The sequence below is a fragment of the Dendrobates tinctorius genome, unplaced genomic scaffold, assembly GCF_039654945.1.
Source record: "Dendrobates tinctorius isolate UK_male_01 unplaced genomic scaffold, ASM3965494v1 ptg000086l, whole genome shotgun sequence".
NCBI classification, from domain to species: domain Eukaryota; kingdom Metazoa; phylum Chordata; class Amphibia; order Anura; family Dendrobatidae; genus Dendrobates; species Dendrobates tinctorius.
The window spans coordinates 29,622,722-29,642,067 of NW_027361754.1; the positions used below are offsets into that span (position 1 = coordinate 29,622,722).

The 19,346-nt window shown below is 47.1% G+C and overlaps 1 protein-coding gene across 5 annotated transcripts in view; it reads left to right on the plus strand.

Moving 5' to 3' along the window:
- TMPRSS4 (transmembrane serine protease 4) overlaps positions 1-19,132 on the plus strand; it is a 61,434-nt gene extending 42,302 nt beyond the window's left edge. For all 5 annotated transcript variants that reach the window (XM_073585248.1, XM_073585246.1, XM_073585247.1 and 2 more), the window contains 5 exons: positions 12,205-12,371; positions 14,942-15,040; positions 15,158-15,294; positions 16,765-16,920; positions 17,479-19,132. In XM_073585248.1, the coding sequence (XP_073441349.1) occupies positions 12,205-12,371; positions 14,942-15,040; positions 15,158-15,294; positions 16,765-16,920; positions 17,479-17,490 (571 nt within the window). In that variant the 3' untranslated portion in view covers positions 17,491-19,132. The remainder of the gene's footprint in view (positions 1-12,204; positions 12,372-14,941; positions 15,041-15,157; positions 15,295-16,764; positions 16,921-17,478) is intronic.
- Positions 19,133-19,346: the final 214 nt, after the last annotated feature.

The following is a 19,346-nucleotide window of genomic DNA, read 5'->3' on the forward strand; positions in this document are numbered from 1 at the left end:
CTGGCTCCGATACGCTGTTGTGGAGCTGGACAGAATGAATGCGGGTCCTTTTCCGTATGCACCCTATGACCCCCGATTTAGAGGCTGAGGTAGCCCTTATGGCGCTAGATGGAGAAGCTTGGAAGTCGGTAATGTTGAGACCCCCGGGGCGCCGTAACACCTTCGCCAGGGTCTTGCAGATCCTGGAAGAGACCCACGGGGATCCAACAGACATGGGGGAGCTAAGAACCCGGTTGTTTAGTCGGATGCAGGGGGAAGGGGAGACCATCACCCAGTATATGAATGCCCTCCAGGAGTTACACACCGACATAGAGAGGAAGGACGGAATGGGTGTAGGGCCCATCGACATTACTCTGCGTGACCTGCTAGTGACTGGATTCCGGGACCCTTTAATCAAACAGGCATTGCGGGAGCAGATCCGAGTGAACCCACGTTTAGCCTTCTCCGAAGTGGGGAGTCAGGCCCGGGTGCGAGAGCAGGAGCAGGGGATGACGGCTCCTGTGGGAAGGCCTGGAGCATGGAGTCTTCCGTAAGTGTTGTCGAAGAACCTCAATGGATTGCAGAGATGAGACAAGAACTGAAAAGTATCCGGGGCAAGCTGGCTGAAGTAAAGAAGAGAACGGAGCCCGCGCCTGGCTGGCCTAGCTACAATTCCAGGCCCTTGGGGCCTCGCAATGCCCGGGGTGGCTGAGCCTCGCAGCCCCGGTGTTATGAGTGTGGCGAACTGGGCCACTTCGCCCGGGAGTGTCTGCGGCGTGGGAAGTGCCCACCCCGGCGGACATTAAACTAGAGGGCTCCGGGCATGGGGGACGCCGCTCGGAGCAGGAAGCCACAACGAGGGGTGGTGGAAGTCCCAAAGAACTGGTCGCTGAGTGCCCAACAGTATGGGCTGAAGTCGAGGGTCGGTGCCTCGTGGATACAGGGTCGCAGGTGACGACCATGCTGGCAACATACTTCCGGCAACCTTTCCCGGAAGCGGCCAAGCCCCAGTGGGGGCCCATGATACGACTAGTGGCCGCAAACCAACTGCCGGTACCTGTCATCGGCGTGGTGTGACTTCAGATGACATTGTGTGGAAAAGCCCTCGGCCGCCGGGGAGTGGTCCTGACCCAAGGAGACACTAACGACCGCCACCCGGTCATCTTGGGCATGAATATACTGCGGGAGTTCGGCAATCTACTCCTTAAAGATTCCACACAGGAGACCCTAAGTCAGTGGGGTTCTCGCACGGCCCAGGGGCAGGTCTTCCAGCGGTTGGTGCAGGAGGTGCGAGTGCTCCAGGAGTGACAGGAGGGTGAGGCGCTGAGCAAGGTTATTGCGCCCGCCCCCGCACTTGTGCTTCCTCCGGGGCAGAATGTGGTGGCTCTGCCAATCCGCACCCCGATACCACTGGAGGGCGTGGAGGTGCAGGTGGAACCTTGTTACTCGGAACGCCTGCATCCTGGCATCCTGGTGGCCCGCTCCCTGGCCACAGTGCGGGGAGGGACCGTCTTGGTACGGTGCGTCAACCTGGAAGATCAAAATATCGCCCTGAAGCCTCGGGCTGAAGTGGCCAAGCTACTCCGGCCATTGGAGGAGATGTTGCTGGACCCCGCAGTCCAGTTGCGGGTGCAACCCGAAGATCCCTGGGCAGGCACGGTGCAAACCCAACAGGCCGCCGCACCTGCGGCCCAAGAAAAGGGCTGAGTCATCTTGGAGAAAATGCGGGCTGAACTCTCCGGTCTAGCGCCGGCCCAGCTTCTCCAAGTGGAGACACTTCTTGGACAATTTTACAGTGTCTTCGCCAGCCACGAGGACGACTTCGGATGCACCACGGCCATCACCCATGGAATCCCCACGGCGGGAGCAGCCCCCATCCGGGAGCGATATTGGCAAATACCACCACAGCTATATCAGGAAGTAAAAACTCTATTAGCCCAAATGCCCTGGAAGGGGGTCATACGAGAAAGTCCAAGCCCTTTGGCGACCCCTATCGTCCTGGTTAGGAATAAAGATGGCACTCTACGTTTTTGCATGGATTATCGGAAGTTGAACGCCTGCACCATCAAGGATTCGTATCCGCTGCCCCATATAGAAGATTCTCTGTCCACCCTGCGGAACGCAACGTACTTTTCCACCCTTGACCTGGCAGGTGCCAATGTCGGAGGAGGACAGAGCCAAGACGGCATTCATCCTTCCCATGGGACTGTTCGAGTTCAATCGGATGCCGTTTGGGCTGGCCAACGCCCCCGGAACTTTGCAGCGGTTGATGGAGCAGTGTCTAGGAGACCTCAACTTCAAAGCCACGTTGATATACCTGGACGATATTATCTATTCCGCCACCTGAGGGGGTTGGGGCAGGTGCTCGGCTGGCTGCAGAAGTACGGGCTGAAGGTGAAGCCCCAGAAATGCCATCTATTCCGCATCCAGATCGAGTACCTGGGGCATACCGTCTCGGCAGAGGGCGTTCGACCATCCTTGGAAAAGGTCTCTGCCATCCAGGGGTGGCCCACCCCTGAGACGGTGAAGGACGTGCGGGCCTTCCTGGGGTTGGCCGGCTACTACCGTCGGTTCGTGAAGAATTTTGCACACCGAGCTCGAGCCCTGCAAGACCTGCTGAAGGGGGCTCCCGCCGGGACGAATGGACGGAAAATCCAGTGGCAGCAGCCGCAAGAGGATGCGTTTCAAGACCTCAAAGCTGCTCTCTCGGACACCCCGGTATTGGCATAAGCGGATTTTTCGCAACCGTTTATACTGCATACCGACGGGAGCCTCCAGGGACTAGGAGCTGTGTTGTCACAGGTGCAGGATGGTCGGGAGAAAGTGATCGCCTATGGTAGCTGGTTGCTGCACCACTCAGAACACAACCCGAACAATTACAGCTCCTTTAAGCTCGAGTTCCTCGCGGTAGTGTGGGCAATGACGGAGCGATTCGCAGAGTATCTGGCGGGCTCCGAAGTAGTAGTGCGGACTGATAACAACCCGTTAGCCCATTTGGAGAATGCCAAGCTGGGGGCCCTCGAGCAGCGGTGGGTAGCTCAGATGGCCAAATTCAATTATAAGATCATCTATAAACGGGGAGCTGAAAACGTGCACGCCGACGCGTTCTCCAGAATCCGACACACCACCCCAGGGAGAAACCGAGACGACAAATTAGAAGCAGATGAGACGCCGTTCGCCTTCACCACCGCCACGCTTGCAGTCAGCACGCCGGAAGTGCCTAGTCCGGGACTCCTAGGGGGGATGCTGGGACAGCCCCGCGACCACTGGATCCAGCAGCAACAAGATGCAGAAATTGGACTCCTGTGCCGATGGGTGGTCACCAGTAAATTGCCCACGGGCTCACGGAGGCAGACTTTGACCCAAGATATGTTACTGATGCTGCGCCAGTGGAAAAAACTGTTCATCAAAAAGGGACTCGTATCGAAAGGCCATGTCACGAGCCACGTCAGCTACGATATGGCAGCTGATCGTGCCCGGAGACCATCTCAACAAACTGGCCCGGGAAGCCCATGAAAAAGGAGCTCACTTTGGTGCTCAAAAGACGTTACAGTGGTTACAGCAGATAGTGTACCACCCACGCTTGCACACTGCTGTAGAAGAAGTTTGTCGGACCTGCCGCCCGTGCGAGCTTGCTAAACCCCCTGCGCAACGAGCCCCGGTGCAGACTATTGTAACATCAGCCCCCCTGGAGCTTCTTACTGTGGACTACCTGACCATCGGTCCTGCCTATCAGGGGTATGAACATTGTCTCGTAATGGTGGACCATTTCACCAAGTTCGCCGTAGTCACCCCCACCCGAGACCAAACAGCGGAGTTGGCTGCTTACGCGATTTGTAAGAACTTTATTCAAGTGTACGGCTGTCCACAACAAATACATTTGGATCAAGGAGCGTGCTTCCTAGGAAAAGTCCCTGAAGAGCTTCACTATCTGTACGGAATCGATAAATCGCGAACTACGCCATACCACCCGCAGGGAAACGGAGCCTGCGAGCGATTCAATCATCCGTTGATCCAAATGCTGCGCACCATGGAGAGCGACCGTAAGGCCCGCTGGCCTGAATATGTCCCCGAGCTGATGTGGGTGTATAACAACCAAGTGCATCGAGTAACGGGTTACATACCCCTATTCATTGCTGTTCGGGCGAGAAGGCAAAGGAATTACGGAGGTGGAATTAAACCCGGAAGAGCCACAACCCTGGACCGGGGTATCCTCATGGGTCCGAAATCATCGGCATCGGCTGCAGACCCTCCACCGGATCGTACATACGAAACTCCGGGAACTAGAACACCCCGGGGGGAGCACTACCCCCACCTATTGACTTTCAGGCTGGGGATCTTGTACTTGATCAACGTCCCCAAAACAAGTTAGAACCACGGTGGGAGGCAAACCCGTACCGAGTGTTGCGTCGGGTAAGCCCCGATGGGCCTGTATACGAAATACAGTCTGAAGGAGATAAGGCACCTCTCACTCAGACTGTGCACCGAAACATGTTACGACCTTGTACGTCTGCTGATTCCCCGCGGCCCGAACCGACCCTCCAGGTCCCCGACCCTCGGTCCACGGTCTGGGACCTGGATGACGAAGAGGACTTCCCCGTCACATCTACGGGGCGTCCCAGTAGTGGCACTACAGCAGACCCGGACATCCCACCAGAACCAACTATTCGACCACCCTCCACCACCCCAGAAGACTCTACTACACCCGAGCTTCGACGCTTCGTCGTGTGCTGCGTTACTGTGTTTGCTTGTTTAGAGCCCCTGCTTGGGCAACGTGTTACCTCTGTTTCGGTGATCAGGCCGTGACTGAGGAAAGTCCCCTCAAGTCCCAGAAACATATTCTTAAAAAGCACCGTAGTTGTCTCGTGACTAGACACTGCATCCTGCGTACCTGCGGGTACTACACATGTACTTTAGAGCAAAACAGTAAACACTAATAATAAGGCCTCTCGCCCTGTCCTCCCTCCACCATGTATTTAATTCCCACCCTGCCCCATCCTCTCATATTCACCCCACAGAGATCATTACATACCTGACTTTAATTATCATAATATATTCTGGCCGCCCTCAGATGAAGTTTGCAGGTAGTTTATAGATGCCCCAGGCAATTTGTAATTCAAGTGCTGCAGGCTAACAGGATGTGATGATTTCAGGCCCAGGCAGTGTCTGAGGTAACTCAATGGTGAGCACTAGGACCCAGGGGAGCCCCAGCCTGCATGAGTCAGAACAGTGACCTGAGCTGACTGAGCACTGACAGGGAGCCTGTCAGAAACAGTAAGCTCCTCAGCAGGTTACACTGCATTGAGGACTCTGCCACTGTTCTAGCCAGTGTGCCGAGTCTCAGGAAGATAGGAGAGCAGGCAATTTGCCGTGCTCACCTTCAATGCAGCCTTATGACAGAAGTGGTCATGGATCCGAGTGGGCCCCTGCAAGGGAAGGGGCCCGGGGCGATGGTCCCCTCTGCCCCCACAGTAGTTACGCTACTGCCGTCGCCAATCCGTTGGTTCTCCTGGAGCTCCCAGATCTCCTGTCACAGGGACCTATCTTCCATCTACAAGTGTCCAACCTACATCTGACGGTGTGGAGTTTGAAAGGGCACTGCTGAGGGAGAAAGGGTTTTCTCGGGCCCTAGTAGATACTTTGTTAAAAACTAGGAAGGCATCCACGACAAGAATATACACCAGAACCTGGAGCAAGTTCCTGTCCGTCTCTGGAGCGGAGATTGGGGGCAAGGTTAAGATAAACCAGGTGTTGGAGTTCCTGCAGAGGGGCTTACCGATGGGTCTGGCCACGAGCAGCCTTAAAGTTCAGGTGTCGCCTTAAGGAGACCTGTATAATTGTGATCTAGTAGGCAATTATTGGGTATCCAGGTTTATTAGACCAGCGGCTAGATCTTAAGCAGAAGTTACAGTAGTTCCGTGGGTTTTGAATCTAGTGTAGGTACATGCGCTGACTGGGGGTGGTCCTTTTTTCGCCGCTAACAGACTGGAGACAGAAACCGTGTACGTTCAACAGGTCCTCTTTAGTGGCCGTCCTCCCGACGACCACAGCAACACGACAGCTTCCGTACACACATGCCCAGGTACCTTACACCTTCTTCTCTCTCCTAAAGTGACGTCCCTTGCGGTTCTATCGCTGTGGCTGCCTTAGGCCTACCACCACAGCGCTTCGGCTGTTCGAGTCTGTCCGTCTGGTACCCCCGGGCGTCTTCTGTCCTGCGGCTGTCCTGTCAGGGCCACCCCCCTGAATGTCTCTCCTTCCAGTCCTTTCCAGGGCTCTTCTTTCTTCAGTCTCTCCCTGTGCTGGACTCCTCCTCCTGGACTGGCTTCCCTGAGGCTCCCTCTCTCCCTTTTTATTCCCCTGCCTGGGAATTCCTTTCTCAAGTCCCCATAACTTCAACCACCATGACTATGTGGTTTCTTAAGCTTTAGCTGCTGTTAAGTCCTTTCCCTGCTTTCTGTTAGTGGCTGCTGGTGTCTTGGGAGAGCAGGAGCTCCCACATAGCTCTCAGAGGAGCTAGAGGACTGCTATGGACACTGAGGCTTTGTTTTGCTGCTCTAAAGGCTGTTTTCCTTTTTGTTGGTGCTTCCAGGTTCATGAAGTATATAAACCCATATGGACTTTGAAAGGAACTTGCCTCCCGTCCTCCTCCTGTCGCACCTGAGTACGATCCCTACTGTGTGTATGTATGTATATGTGTGTGTGTGTATATATATATATATATATATATATATATATATATATATATATATATATATATATGTATGTGTGTCTGCCTGCTCTGGTAGAAGTTAAGAAACCACCACATCAAAACCCTGTCATGGGCAGCGCATTCTACAGATCTGAACCCCATTGAAAATCTCTGGAATGTAATCAAGAGGATGATGGATAGTCACAAGCCATCAAACAAGGAAGAACTGCTTACATTTTTGCCCAGAAGCAGTGTGAAAGACTGGTGGCAATCATGCCAAGACGCATGAAAGCTGTTTTTAAAAATCATGGTTATTCCACAAAATACTGATTTCAGAACTCTTCCTGAGTTAAAACATTAGTATTGTTGTTTCTAAATGATTATGAACTTGTTTTCTTTGCATTATTTGAGGTCTGAAAGCACTGTTTGTTTTGTTTTTTAATTTTGACCATTTTTCTTTGTCAGAAAAAATACAACATTTATTGCTAGGAAATTCGGAGACATGTTGTGAGAAGTTTATAGACTAAAAGAACAATTTACATTTTACTCAAATATACCTTTAACCCCTTCACGACCTTTGACGCCACGTAGGCATCATGAAAAGTCGTGCCAGAACGACCCATGACGCCTATGTGGCGTCATGACTTTAAAGCCCCCCTGCGGGTCGGGTGACCTAGGTCACTGAAAGGTCACCCGACCCGCAGATACAGGGGGCTTTGTTCTTCGCCACAGGGGGCGTGGCTTCGCCCCCACGTGGCTATGATCGCTCTGTTTGGCTGTTAAAAGTGAAACAGCCAATCAGAGCGATAGTAATATTTCATCAATGAAAATTGATGAAATATTACAATCCAGCCATGGCCGATGCTGCTGTAGCATCGGACATGGCTGGAGACACCAATTCCACCCCCCCACCGGCGATCGCCCCCCCGCAACTGAATGACAGCGGCGATCTGCCGCCGCTGTCATCATCTGCCCCCCTCCCATTCCCTCTGCTCCCCGCCAGCTTCCGATAACCCCCTCACCCCCTCTCACCTCCCCCGGCACCTTCTAAGTCCCCCTGTCGCTCCTGGTGTCCGGCGGGTCCGGTTCATGGGCTGCAGATTCCATTCTTTCATTTTGATCACTCTCACAGTGATCAAAATGAAAGAAAAAGTAAATAAACCCCCCGATTATCACCCCCATAGGTAGGCACAACTAATAAAGTAAAGAAAATATTTTTATTTTTATTTTTCCATTAGGGTTAGGGTTGGAAAGAGGGTTAGGGTTGGAAAGAGGGTTAGGGTTGGAAAGAGGGTTAGGGTTGGAAAGAGAGTTAGGGTTGGAAAGAGGGTTAGGGTTGGAAAGAGGGTTAGGATTGGAAAGAGGGTTAGGGTTGGAAAGAGGGTTAGGGTTGGAAAGAGGGTTAGGGTTGAAGTAGGGTTAGGGTTGGAATTAAGGTTAGGGTTGGAATTAGGGTTAGGCTTGTGGTTAGGGATGTGTTAGGGTTAGGGCTGTGGTTAGGGGTGTGTTGGGGTTAGGGTTGGAGTTAGAATTGAGGGGTTTCCACTGTTTAGGCACATCAGGGGGTCTCCAAACGCGACATGGTGCAACCATTGATTCCAGCCAATTTTGCGTTCAAAAAGTCAAACGGTGCTCCCTCCCTTCCAAGCCCCGACGTGTGCCCAAACAGTGGTTTACCCCAACATATGGGGTATCAGCGTACTCAGGAAAAATTGCACAACAACTTTTGGGGACTAATTTCTCATGTTACCCTTGGGAAAATAAAAAATTGGGGGCTAAAAAATTATTTTTGTGGAAAAAAATGATTTTTTCATTTTCACGTCTCTGCATTATAAACTTCTGTGAAGCACTTGGGGGTTCAAAGTGCTCACAACACATCTTACATACGTTCCTTGGAAGGTCTAGTTTCCAAAATGGGGTCACTTATGGGGGTTTCCACTGTTTAGGCACATCAGGGGTTCTGCAAATGTAATGACGACTGCAGACTATTCCATCAAAGTCTGCATTTCAAAATGTCACTACTTCCCTTCCGAGCCCTGACGTGTGCCCAAACAATGGTTCCCCCCCACATATGGGGTACCAGCGTACTCAGGACAAACTGGACAACAACTTTTGGGGTCCAATTTCTCCTGTTACCCTTGTGAAAATAAAAAATTGCGAGCTAAAAAATCATTTTTTTAGGAAAAAAAAATGTATTTTTTATTTTCATGGCTCTGCGTTATAATCTTCTGTGAAGCACTTGGGGGTTCAGTGTGCTCACTACACATCTAGGCAACTTCCTTATGGGGTCTAGTTTCCAAAATGGGGTCACTTGTGGGGGGTTTCCACAGTTTAGGTACACCAAGGGCTCTGCAAATGTAACATGATGCCCGCAGACCATGCCATCAAAGTCAGCATTTCAAAATGTCACTACTTCACTTCCGAGCCCTGGCGTGTGCCCATACAGTGGTTTCCCCCCACATATGGGGTATCGGCGTACTCAGGACAAACTGTACAACAACTTTCGGGGTCCAATTTCTCCTGTTACCCTTGTGAAAATAAAAAATTGTGAGCTAAAAAATCATTTTTTGAGGAAAAATAAATTATTTTTTATTTTAATGGCTCTGCGTTATAATCTTCTGTGAAGCACTTGGGGGTTCAGTGTGCTCACTACACATCTAGGCAACTTCCTTATGGGGTCTAGTTTCCAAAATGGGGTCACTTGTGGGGGGTTTCCACAGTTTAGGTACATCAAGGGCTCTGCAAATGTAACATGATGCCCGCAGACCATGCCATCAAAGTCAGCATTTCAAAATGTCACTACCTCCCTGCTGAGGCCCGACGTGTGCCCAAACAGTGGTCCCCCCCCACATATGGGGTACCAGTGTACTCAGGACTAACTGTACAACAACTTTTGGGGTCCAATTTATCCTGGTACCCCTGTGAAAATAAAAAATTGCGGACTAAAAATATTTTTTTTAAGAAAAAAAAATATTTTTTATTTTCACGGCGCTACGTTATAAACTTCTGTGAAGCACCTGGGGGTTCAAAGTGCTCACTATGCATCTAGATAAGTTCCTTAGGGGGTCTAGTTTCCATAATGGGGTCATTTGTGGGGGAGCTCCAAAGTTTAGGCACACAGGGGCTCTCCAAACACGACATGGTGTCCGCAAACGATTGGAGCTAATTTTCATTTCAAAAAGTCAAATGGCACTCCTTCCCTTCTGAGCCCTGCCGTGCGCCCAAACAGTGGTTCCCCCCCACATATGGGGTACCAGCGTACTCAGGACAAACTGGACAACAACTTTTGTGGTCCAATTTCTCCTGTTACCCTTGTGAAAATAAAAAATAGCATGCTAAAAAATCATTTTTGAGGAAAAAAAATGATTTTTTATTTTCACTGCTCTACGTTATAAACTTTTGTGAAGCACTTGGGGGTTCAAAGTGCTCCCTACACATCTAGATAAGTTCCTTAAGGGGTCTAGTTTCCAAAATGGTGTCACTTGTGGGGGAGCTCCAATGTTTAGGTACACAGGGGCTCTCCAAACGCGACATGGTGTCCGATAACGATTGGAGCGAATTTTCCATTCAAAAAGTCAAATGATGCTCCTTCCCTTCCAGGCCCTGCCATGCGCCCAAACAGTGGTTTATGACCACATATGAGGTATTGGAGTACTCAGGAGAAATTTTTGAAAAAAAAAGTACTTTTTTTTTTTTACGGATCAATTTGTGAAGCACCTGGGGGTTCAAAGTGATCACTATGCATCTAGATAAGTTTCTTGGGGGGTCTATTTTCCAAAATGGGGTCACTTGTGGGGAAGCCCCAGTGCTTAGGCGCACAGCGACTCTCCAAACGCGACATGGCAAGCGCTAAATATTCCAGCATATTTTCCATTCAAAAAGTCAAATGTGCTCCTTCCCTTCCGAGCCCTGCCGTGCGCCCAAACAGTGGTTTATGACCACATATGAGGTATCGGTGTACTCAGGAGAAATTGCCCAACAAATTTTAGGATCCATTTTATCCTGTAGCCCGTGTGAAAATGAAAAAAATTAATGATAAAAGAAAATTTGTGGTGCAAAAAATAAAATGTCCATTTTTTCCTTCCAAGTTGCTTTAGTTCCTGTGAAGCACCTGAAGGGTTAATAATCTCCTAGAATGTAGTTTTGAGTAGCTTGAGGGGTGCAGTTTTTAGAATGGTGTCACTTTTGGGTGGTCCCTAAAAAAAATGGTTTTGTAAATATTGTTGTAAAAATGAGAAATTGCTGGTCAACTTTTAACCCTTATAACTTCCTAACAAAAAAAAAAATTGTTTCCAAAATTGTGCTGATGTAAAGTAGACATGTGGGAAATGTTATTTAGTAACTATTTTGTGTCACATCACTCTCTGGTTTAACAGCATAAAAATTCAAAATTTGAAAATTGCGAAATTTTCAAAATTTTCGCCAAATTTCTGTTTTTTTCACAAATAAACGCAAAAATTATCGACCTAAGTTTACCACTAACATGAAGCCCAATATGTCACGAAAAAACAATCTCAGAATCGCTAAGATGCGTTGAAGCGTTCCAGAGTTATTACCTCATAAAGGGACACTGGTCAGAATTGCAAAAAATGGCCAGGTCATTAAGGTCAAAATAGGCTGGGTCATGAAGGGGTTAAAGAGAAAAATCAGACAAACTGAACATTTGAAAGTGGTCTCAATTTTTTGATATATGTACACCAGTTATTAGGGAAGGTGCAGTCAGACGTATTTTTTTTTTTTTTTCTTCTGCTCCAAGTGTGATCTGACAAAACATTTGGATTGCTCTCAGACCAATGTTATTCTATGGGGCCGTGCACATGTCCCATTTTATTTATCTTTTTCCATCGGACCGTCCAAGGGAAGAATAATAATCACATCCCAATTGTCATCTGATATTTGGCCAAACCATTTTTTTTGGATGAGAAAGTCTGGTTGTGTGACTCTAATCCTTAAAGAGACTGAATTACCAAATATATGGTGTCTTATTGGCCACGCAACATATAGGGAAAAAATGCAGATTAGTTTACTTTCCTCTGCAAGAAGGCTGTCGCACTAGTCACACCATTTGGAAGTACTGTAAGTACCATTAAATAAGTCAATGTCCGAACTATACAAAGGCGGGACCTGCCTCTAACTTCAACAACTGAGCAAGTTTTAACCCTTTAGATGCCAGTCGCTTGGCAAGAGTCCTACTGAAGACCCCCCCCCCCATAGCTGCCATGATTATTTTGTTTGTTTTTTTTAAAGTCACTATTTAAAACTGTAAAATGTATACAATATATTATATAATCCATTTTCACTTTCACTCTTGCTGTTGCTCTCACCCTGGCTGTTTCTCTTCCTGCTGCCCTCGCCCTTGCTCAGGCCCTCACCGTTTCTCTCGCTGCCTTTCCGTACATAATATGATAAACTGAATGTTGTCATCCAAAACTACAACTTGTCCTGCATAAAACAAGACCTGGCACGTTGGTGAGATATAATATTTCAGCATGGTGATGTTACCTATAGATAATTCTGACTTCCTCCACATCTAGGAGCGAGCAGCAGGTGGACCGATGGCGAATTCAGGCCGGCCACTCCACTCTTAACTACCTCTTTGCATCACAAGTGGATAAGATCTACATTCACACCTTGTACAACCTGGACCTAAAGCCATATGACATTGCAATTCTTAAACTGAAGAGCGATCTGACCTTCTCGGGTAACAAGGTTTTGTTATTACTGTCCATTCTGCACCATTTTTGTGACTGATCACTTCCACCTCTGTTTCAGCCGAGATCCCCGCCGATCAAAACTTCTCACCTGTTGAATGTTTTTGTGAAAGTGGAGTATGGGTACCGTTACACCTAGTGATGCACCAGCGATCCCGACCAGCGATATGACGCGGTCAGGATCGCTGGTGCATCGCTAGGTGGTCGCTAGTGAGCTGTCACACAGGCAGATCTCACCAGCGACATCGCTGGGGACGGGGATCGCTACTTACCTGTCAGACGAGGCGAAGAAGACGTCCTCCCGCCCGGCTCCACGCGTCGCTCGTCTCTCCACAGGAATCCCAGCAGGAAGTGGCCGACGAGGAATGGTCCAGGAGCTTCTCGCGCGATCAGCGATAATCAGCGGGGGAGCCGGTCAGAGGTAAGTATCACATGCAGCGATATCGCTAGCAATATCGCTGCAACGTCACAAAATTGGTGACTTTACAGCGATATTGCTAGCGATATCGCAGTGTGTAACGGGGGCTTTAGACTTGAGAGAAGGTGTTTATGCAGATTACATCTGTGCTAGAACAGCAGAGACTGGAGCGAGCAATGATTACTGCTGTTTAACCACCTCGCTGGTCATTGCCTGTCTTTGATTGCAGCATTTAAGCGGTTTTAACAACTCTGGGTAAATAGGTTACGTTGGCATTTGGGTGCCAACTAGTGATGAGCGAACGTGCTGGGATTAGGTGCTAACCGAGTGTCTTCGTTGTGCTCGAAAAATGTTAGTCCCTGCGGCTGCATCTCTCGCGGCTGTTAAGCAATCCCTGCCACGGGGACTCAAACATATTTTTTGAGCAGCTCGTTCACTCATGACTAGTGCCTATTATAAGCCCAATATATGACTTATGTGGAGCTGTGTTAAATTTAATATATACTGAATTAAGGTATTTTATAATATAGTATAAGCCATCAAGTCCCTTGGGGGACTAAAAAAAAAAGAGCACATTTAGTATCATTGAGTCCTTAAATAAAAATTCACCCATATAGCAAAAGAAAGTGAAACTTGCCGCTTGCTCCCTGCCAAAGTGTGCAATTAAGTTATCAAAACTGAGTGCCAATAAAAACTGCAGCTCTTCCTGCAAAAAATAAGTCCTAAAACAGCTGGATTGAGGAGAAAAATAAATAAGCTGAGTCTCCGAAAATGGCGACACAAACCAAATTTTTTTTTTTACAAATTTCTTAATAATTTTTTTTTTTTTTTTAAACTGTAAAGGTTCGGCATCTCCATTATTGTACGGACCTGGAGAATTCCTATTGCTGGATCATTTTGCTTCAACTCATTCTGAAAAAAAGAAAAAACAAGACTTCGAACAATTGTGTTGGTGGAAAAATAAAACATTATGGCTCTTAGAGTGGGTGGAATAAAGGATAACACAAAAAGTAAAAGGGGCTAGGATAGTTTTTGAGAGTAGTTTTAGATTGGCTGGTCAGTGGATGTAGAGGTAGAATGAATCATGACCTGTGTGCAATCTGTACCGCTGCCATTCATCGAAGACCTTATAATTCGGAGGTATTGTCATCAGATTAGACAATGATTGGGTTAGAGGCTTCTATTAATGGACTGGTCTACATGTAACTGTGCAACAATCCCGAAGAGCAAGCAGGATATTTTTGGATAAATCTTCTCACCTTCCACTCTCCGTGCACAGTGCTTTATGACTACGCAGTTTATTTTTTAGCTTTCTTTCATATCTGCACTATATCCTTATTTCAAAACAAAAAAAAAGTCTGTGTTGCAGGAATCTGCACATGGCGGACAACAACTGCATCCAGTGGATCCCATTGAGTATCATGGAGTACATTAAATTTCTTTTCCGGCGACCAACATTATTTTTTTTTTTTTTTTTCTTAACGCATTGCTCGATTTGGTTCCAAATTTTTGGCAGAATCTGCGATTTAGACTCCAAGGCGAATGTGATCTGAACTTTTTAGAGACAAAGGTCTATCCTGAACAAACTCATGAATAACTACCTAAAATTAACAGTTCAAACAATAGCCGGCACTCACATCTTCTTAAAAGAATTTTTTTACTGATCCAGTATAAAAGATACAAAAAATGGTTGAACACAACAGCACGAAAATTAAAAAGTCAATAAAAGAAATATCCGCTGCACTCCTAGGCAACATGTATCAGACCTGCATGGGCAAAGGTCAAGATCAAAGGACCATGTAGGTCTGAAATGTTTCCTGGGAGCGCAACAAATATTTATTTTCTGCCTTTTTAATTTTTGTGCTGTTGTATTCAACCATTTTTTTTGTCTTTTATACTACCAGATCAAAAAAGCAATTCTTTTAAGAAGATGTGAGTGCAGTATTATGAGCAGAGTACTGTTCGATAGTCAATGCTCTACTTAGCTGTCCTTTTCAGCTGGATGCTATATAGCCTTCAAACCACCAAAGTTGATAAATGAGAACTCCCAGCATTCGCTGACCATGGATGGAGACAGACTATTCTTGTTTATGTCCATCTTTATTTTCACTGACCAAACTCTCTTCATCTTTTACATCTCAGATTCCATACAGGCGATCTGTCTTCCAGGGTTTGATATCAGCTTGCCGGATAATGCACCACTGTCGGTGACTGGCTGGGGTCACACTGTGGAAGGAGGAGGTACGTTCATGTTGGGAGTTATTTGATCTGTCCTTCCTCTAATTTGACTTTTTAATCCAATCTTTATTTATTTTTATTTTTTTGTGGCTCATTTCTCTCAATTTTGCCCTTTTCCAGCCACTTTGGCCTCCACCCTTCAGAGAGTATCTATCAATTTAATATCCAGAAGTGTTTGCAACCAGGAGTATTACGGTCAAGTGCAAGACACTATGATGTGCGCCGGCCGACTCTCGGGTGGGGTCGACACTTGCCAGGTACCTTTTTAACTTGCTTTCAGCACAGTTTTAAGAAAATTGGTTCCCTTTTGGAAGGAAAGCTAATTCTGGTAGTGTTCTAAGAGGGGACCAGGATGGTAGTCGTAGCCGAGGACACTGGGGCTCAGGTGTCCTGACCTCCTCCCACACAAATACCATCAGCTTCTACCGGCGTATCTGTTCAAGATGCTGGTTCACCATCAGGGATTCCACAGCTGTGTTGCACAGCTCCTGCACTCTTAGTTCCAGTGCTCTGGGTTGAAATAACAGACATAGGTACCGGTTCTGATGCGAAACCATTGATTTTACTTTCTTCTTCAACGGTCCCGGACACATCAGTTACATTACAGTTCACACACAGCCTTCTTCCTGCACTCTCCCTTGCTTAGTTTCTACGTCCTCAGCACTATCCGAGGTAGTAGTGCCCTAGGCGGTACCGCAGCATCACTCCAGTGAGACCTCAATACATAGGGGATCACGTTCATCCGCTTTGCCTCACACTTGCAGGCTTCAGCCCTACTTAAGACCTGCCACATGGTGAATCCTCTGCGCCCTGCATGACTCTTGGACCACTCTTTCCTTTTCCGTTCCTGCTGCTGTCACAAACTGTAATTTCACGGGTGCTCCGTTCTTATACAGTACACATCTGACTGTACCCCTGCTTTTCTGCTTCTCCACAACGTTACGCAGCTGCCGTGGCGTCCTGGGCCTAGAGCCCTTGTGGACTTGTCGGGCGTACTTTCCCTTCTGACTTATTCCTAGAACCTACACTGACTTAACCCACAGCAGCTCCTCCTACAGTTAACCCTTATATGAACTATCAACTGCACCTAACAAGGCCCACTAGCATGCCCCCATCTAGTGGCCCTTTGCAAAACTACACTTACCCAGTCTATGAATACTATATGCTGCAAGTGCCCTCCTCTAATGTTCCCAAAGAATGCACTAACTTACCCTAATCTATATATAAATGCAGAGGAAATAATATGGCATACAACAAAATATAATGCATCATGGCAACACATAATGTGGCAGTACCAATGAACAAAAGGTAATGCACCGTAGTGTAGCGGTAGTGAAACATCATAAGATCTGTACATTATTTACAATACGTATTAACATTAGAACTCCTTAAAGGGAGGAGGCATTAAAGGGATATTCTTCTTCTATCCCTTACATCGTCATTGTTTTAATTCTAGATTGCTTTCTCCAATGTCCAACCCTTTACGAGGTTTTCAACGGGATTGCCATAAGCAAAACTACTGCTGGCTATTTTGGGATCTTGCTCCTCAGCAATGAGACCCGATATCCTACTGCTCTCCAGGGCTGATCGCCACCAAAACTAATAGCATTTGAGAGAATAGACCGCTACGTAACTGATGTATTAAATTGTAAAATCTCAATAATATTTTATAATATACAGTTGCTTATGTATCAAACAAAAGGATGAAAATAAACTTGCTTTTTTAGGGCGACAGTGGAGGCCCCTTGGTGTATTTGGGTGACTCTTTGCACTGGGAACAATGTGGTATTGTCAGCTGGGGAGAAGGCTGTGGGCGACCAAGCAAAGTTGGAGTATATACAAGTGTCCCATCATTTCTGCCATGGATATCTGGAATAATGAAGGTAACTGCTTCTGATGCCAGTTCTTTATCCTGACAAATATGCTTCTTATAGGGAAATTACATGAGAGGGGGGGAGAGGCAAAAGGAGTGGGGAGAGGAGGGGTGAGGGGGAAATTTAGGAGGAGAGAGAAGGGGCGAGAGAAGCAAGAGGAGGGGTAGGACAAGGGAGCAAGAGGCGAAGTGAGAGGGGCAAAGGGGCAAGAGGAGGGTGAAGAGATATGGGGCAAGAGGTGGGGTGGGAAAGGGGGGCAAATGGGTGAGAGAAGAAGGGGCAAGAGGAAGGGTGGAAAGTGGGGCAAGTGGAATGTGAGAAAGGGGGACGAGGAGGAGTGGGAAGGGGAGACTAGGAGGAGTGAGGGTGCAAAAGGGTGAGAGAATGAGGGGGAAGAGGAGCGGGAGCAAGAGGAGTGAGAAGGGGAAGTGGAGGGTCAGGAAGTGGGATGAGGGGGTGAGAGATGGGACAAAGGGGAAGAGGAGGAGTCTGGGAAAAGCGAGGGGGTGATGGAGCCAGACAAACATGAATTAACCATATTCATATTTTTCTGTTTTTTCTTTTCAGGCAGAATTGTAGCCCCTGCAGAGCATCTGCCCTGGTCGGTCCTATTTATTACATTGACTTCTTCCACCTCCTTCTGACCTAGTAAAGATTATGGGTCGAGCACGAGATACGACTACTGTGTTAGTCTCTATGAAGATGATGATGGCTTGGTCCTCCGCTCTGTGGGTCCAGAGCTGCTGATTCTTCAGTTCTCTCCAATTACAAGGAACAAGACGACTATAAAATATTGAACTGCATTGTCGTCCTCCTCATCAGTCTGCGAGTTGTTTTGCAGCAATGTTGTCCTTTTGTAGACCTCCATTAAGTTTATATAGGAATTTCTCAGCTCTCGCTTGTAGCACCCAGGCATTGCTGAGATGGTTGCACTGTTACCAATAGTCACTTTTAATATAGCTGCTGCTATTTATCCTGTATGACACTTAATGAGTCACTGCCGTCTTCATTTTTTTTAATAAATGAAAGGAAAATTAGAAACTTTGTAATATATTTTATCAGAGAATTTTGCTTCTTTCTCCTCCTGGTGGACTGATCATTCATTCTCAATATACTGGTAATATGTGTCTTCACATGTGTAAATACAGATTTTGCCATTACTGAGAGAGATGACAGTTGGTGCTCATAAAGTTCTATGGAGAATAAAAGAACTTACAGCAAAATGTCTATGCCTCATCCTTCTCCATAGAATTTTATGAGCACCAATAGTCGTCTCCCATCACGGTAATGGGGGAAGGTCAGTGTTCATTAAAATACAGAATTTATAGCTTTTACCAGTAAATTGAGAATGAGCGATCAGTCTAGGAGGAGAAAGAATCAGATATCTCTTATAATATATATTACACAGTTGCTTATTTTTATGTTTTTACGAAAGAAAAATTGAAGCGACACTTAAGGCCCCGTTACACATAACTATGTCCCAGCGATCCGACATGATAGGATCGCTGGGACATCACTAGACAGCCCCTCCAGCGATCAGGACCAGCGAGCAAGCTGGTATCCAACGTAAACATCGGGCTTCTAAGAGCCGCGTGGCTCTTAGAACCCCGATGTTTATGTTGGATACCAGCGTGCAGCGTCGCTGATCGCTGGCTCCCGCTGCCACACGCAGCGATGCGCGCTGGCCAGCGGGAGACCAGCGACGAAAAAACGGCTCAGGACGATCCAGCACGATCAGCGATACCTGGCAGGGGGGCGGCGGTCGCTGCTGGATGTCACATACAGTGATATTGCTGGAGAGATCGCTGATGTGTCACAAAATCAGCGATATCGCTGTGTGCAAGGGGGCCTTTACACTTAGAGAAAGGTGCTTGTTTATCCTTTAAATTAACCCTATAACTTGATATGTTAATGTGCGCTACCCCACAGTGGGGTCACTGGAGGTTTATAGCTCATAGCTGTCGTGTAGCACCAAACAAAGTGCTCTCCTTTTATTACATTGGAAATGGGCTGTATTTTGCAGGTGTTTTTATTACCGCAGATCACTGGAGACGAAGGGTAAATCTTAGTTCACACTGTGGCTATTCCTACGTCTTCTGATTTTTGTACATAATGTATTTAGGAACCAAGTGAGCTGTGTATATACGTTTGAGTGCCAATTAAATTCTATTACTGTAACTTTTATGTATTTGTGTAATAAAAAGTATGACTCCTAAACCAATTACTTCTCTTATTTGCTCTGACTTTTTTATGCATTTTTTTTTTTAATCAAAGTCCCTTATTTAAAGTGGTTCTTGGTTCTGTGCGAGATTAGAGATGGCATCTCTCTTGTCCACAAGCTATGGCTGATACTGGAGCTGTAGATTGACTTACCGTAACATTTTTATTTTTTTAAAGAAATTTTGCAATTCTCGCACTGAACACTAGGTGTAATA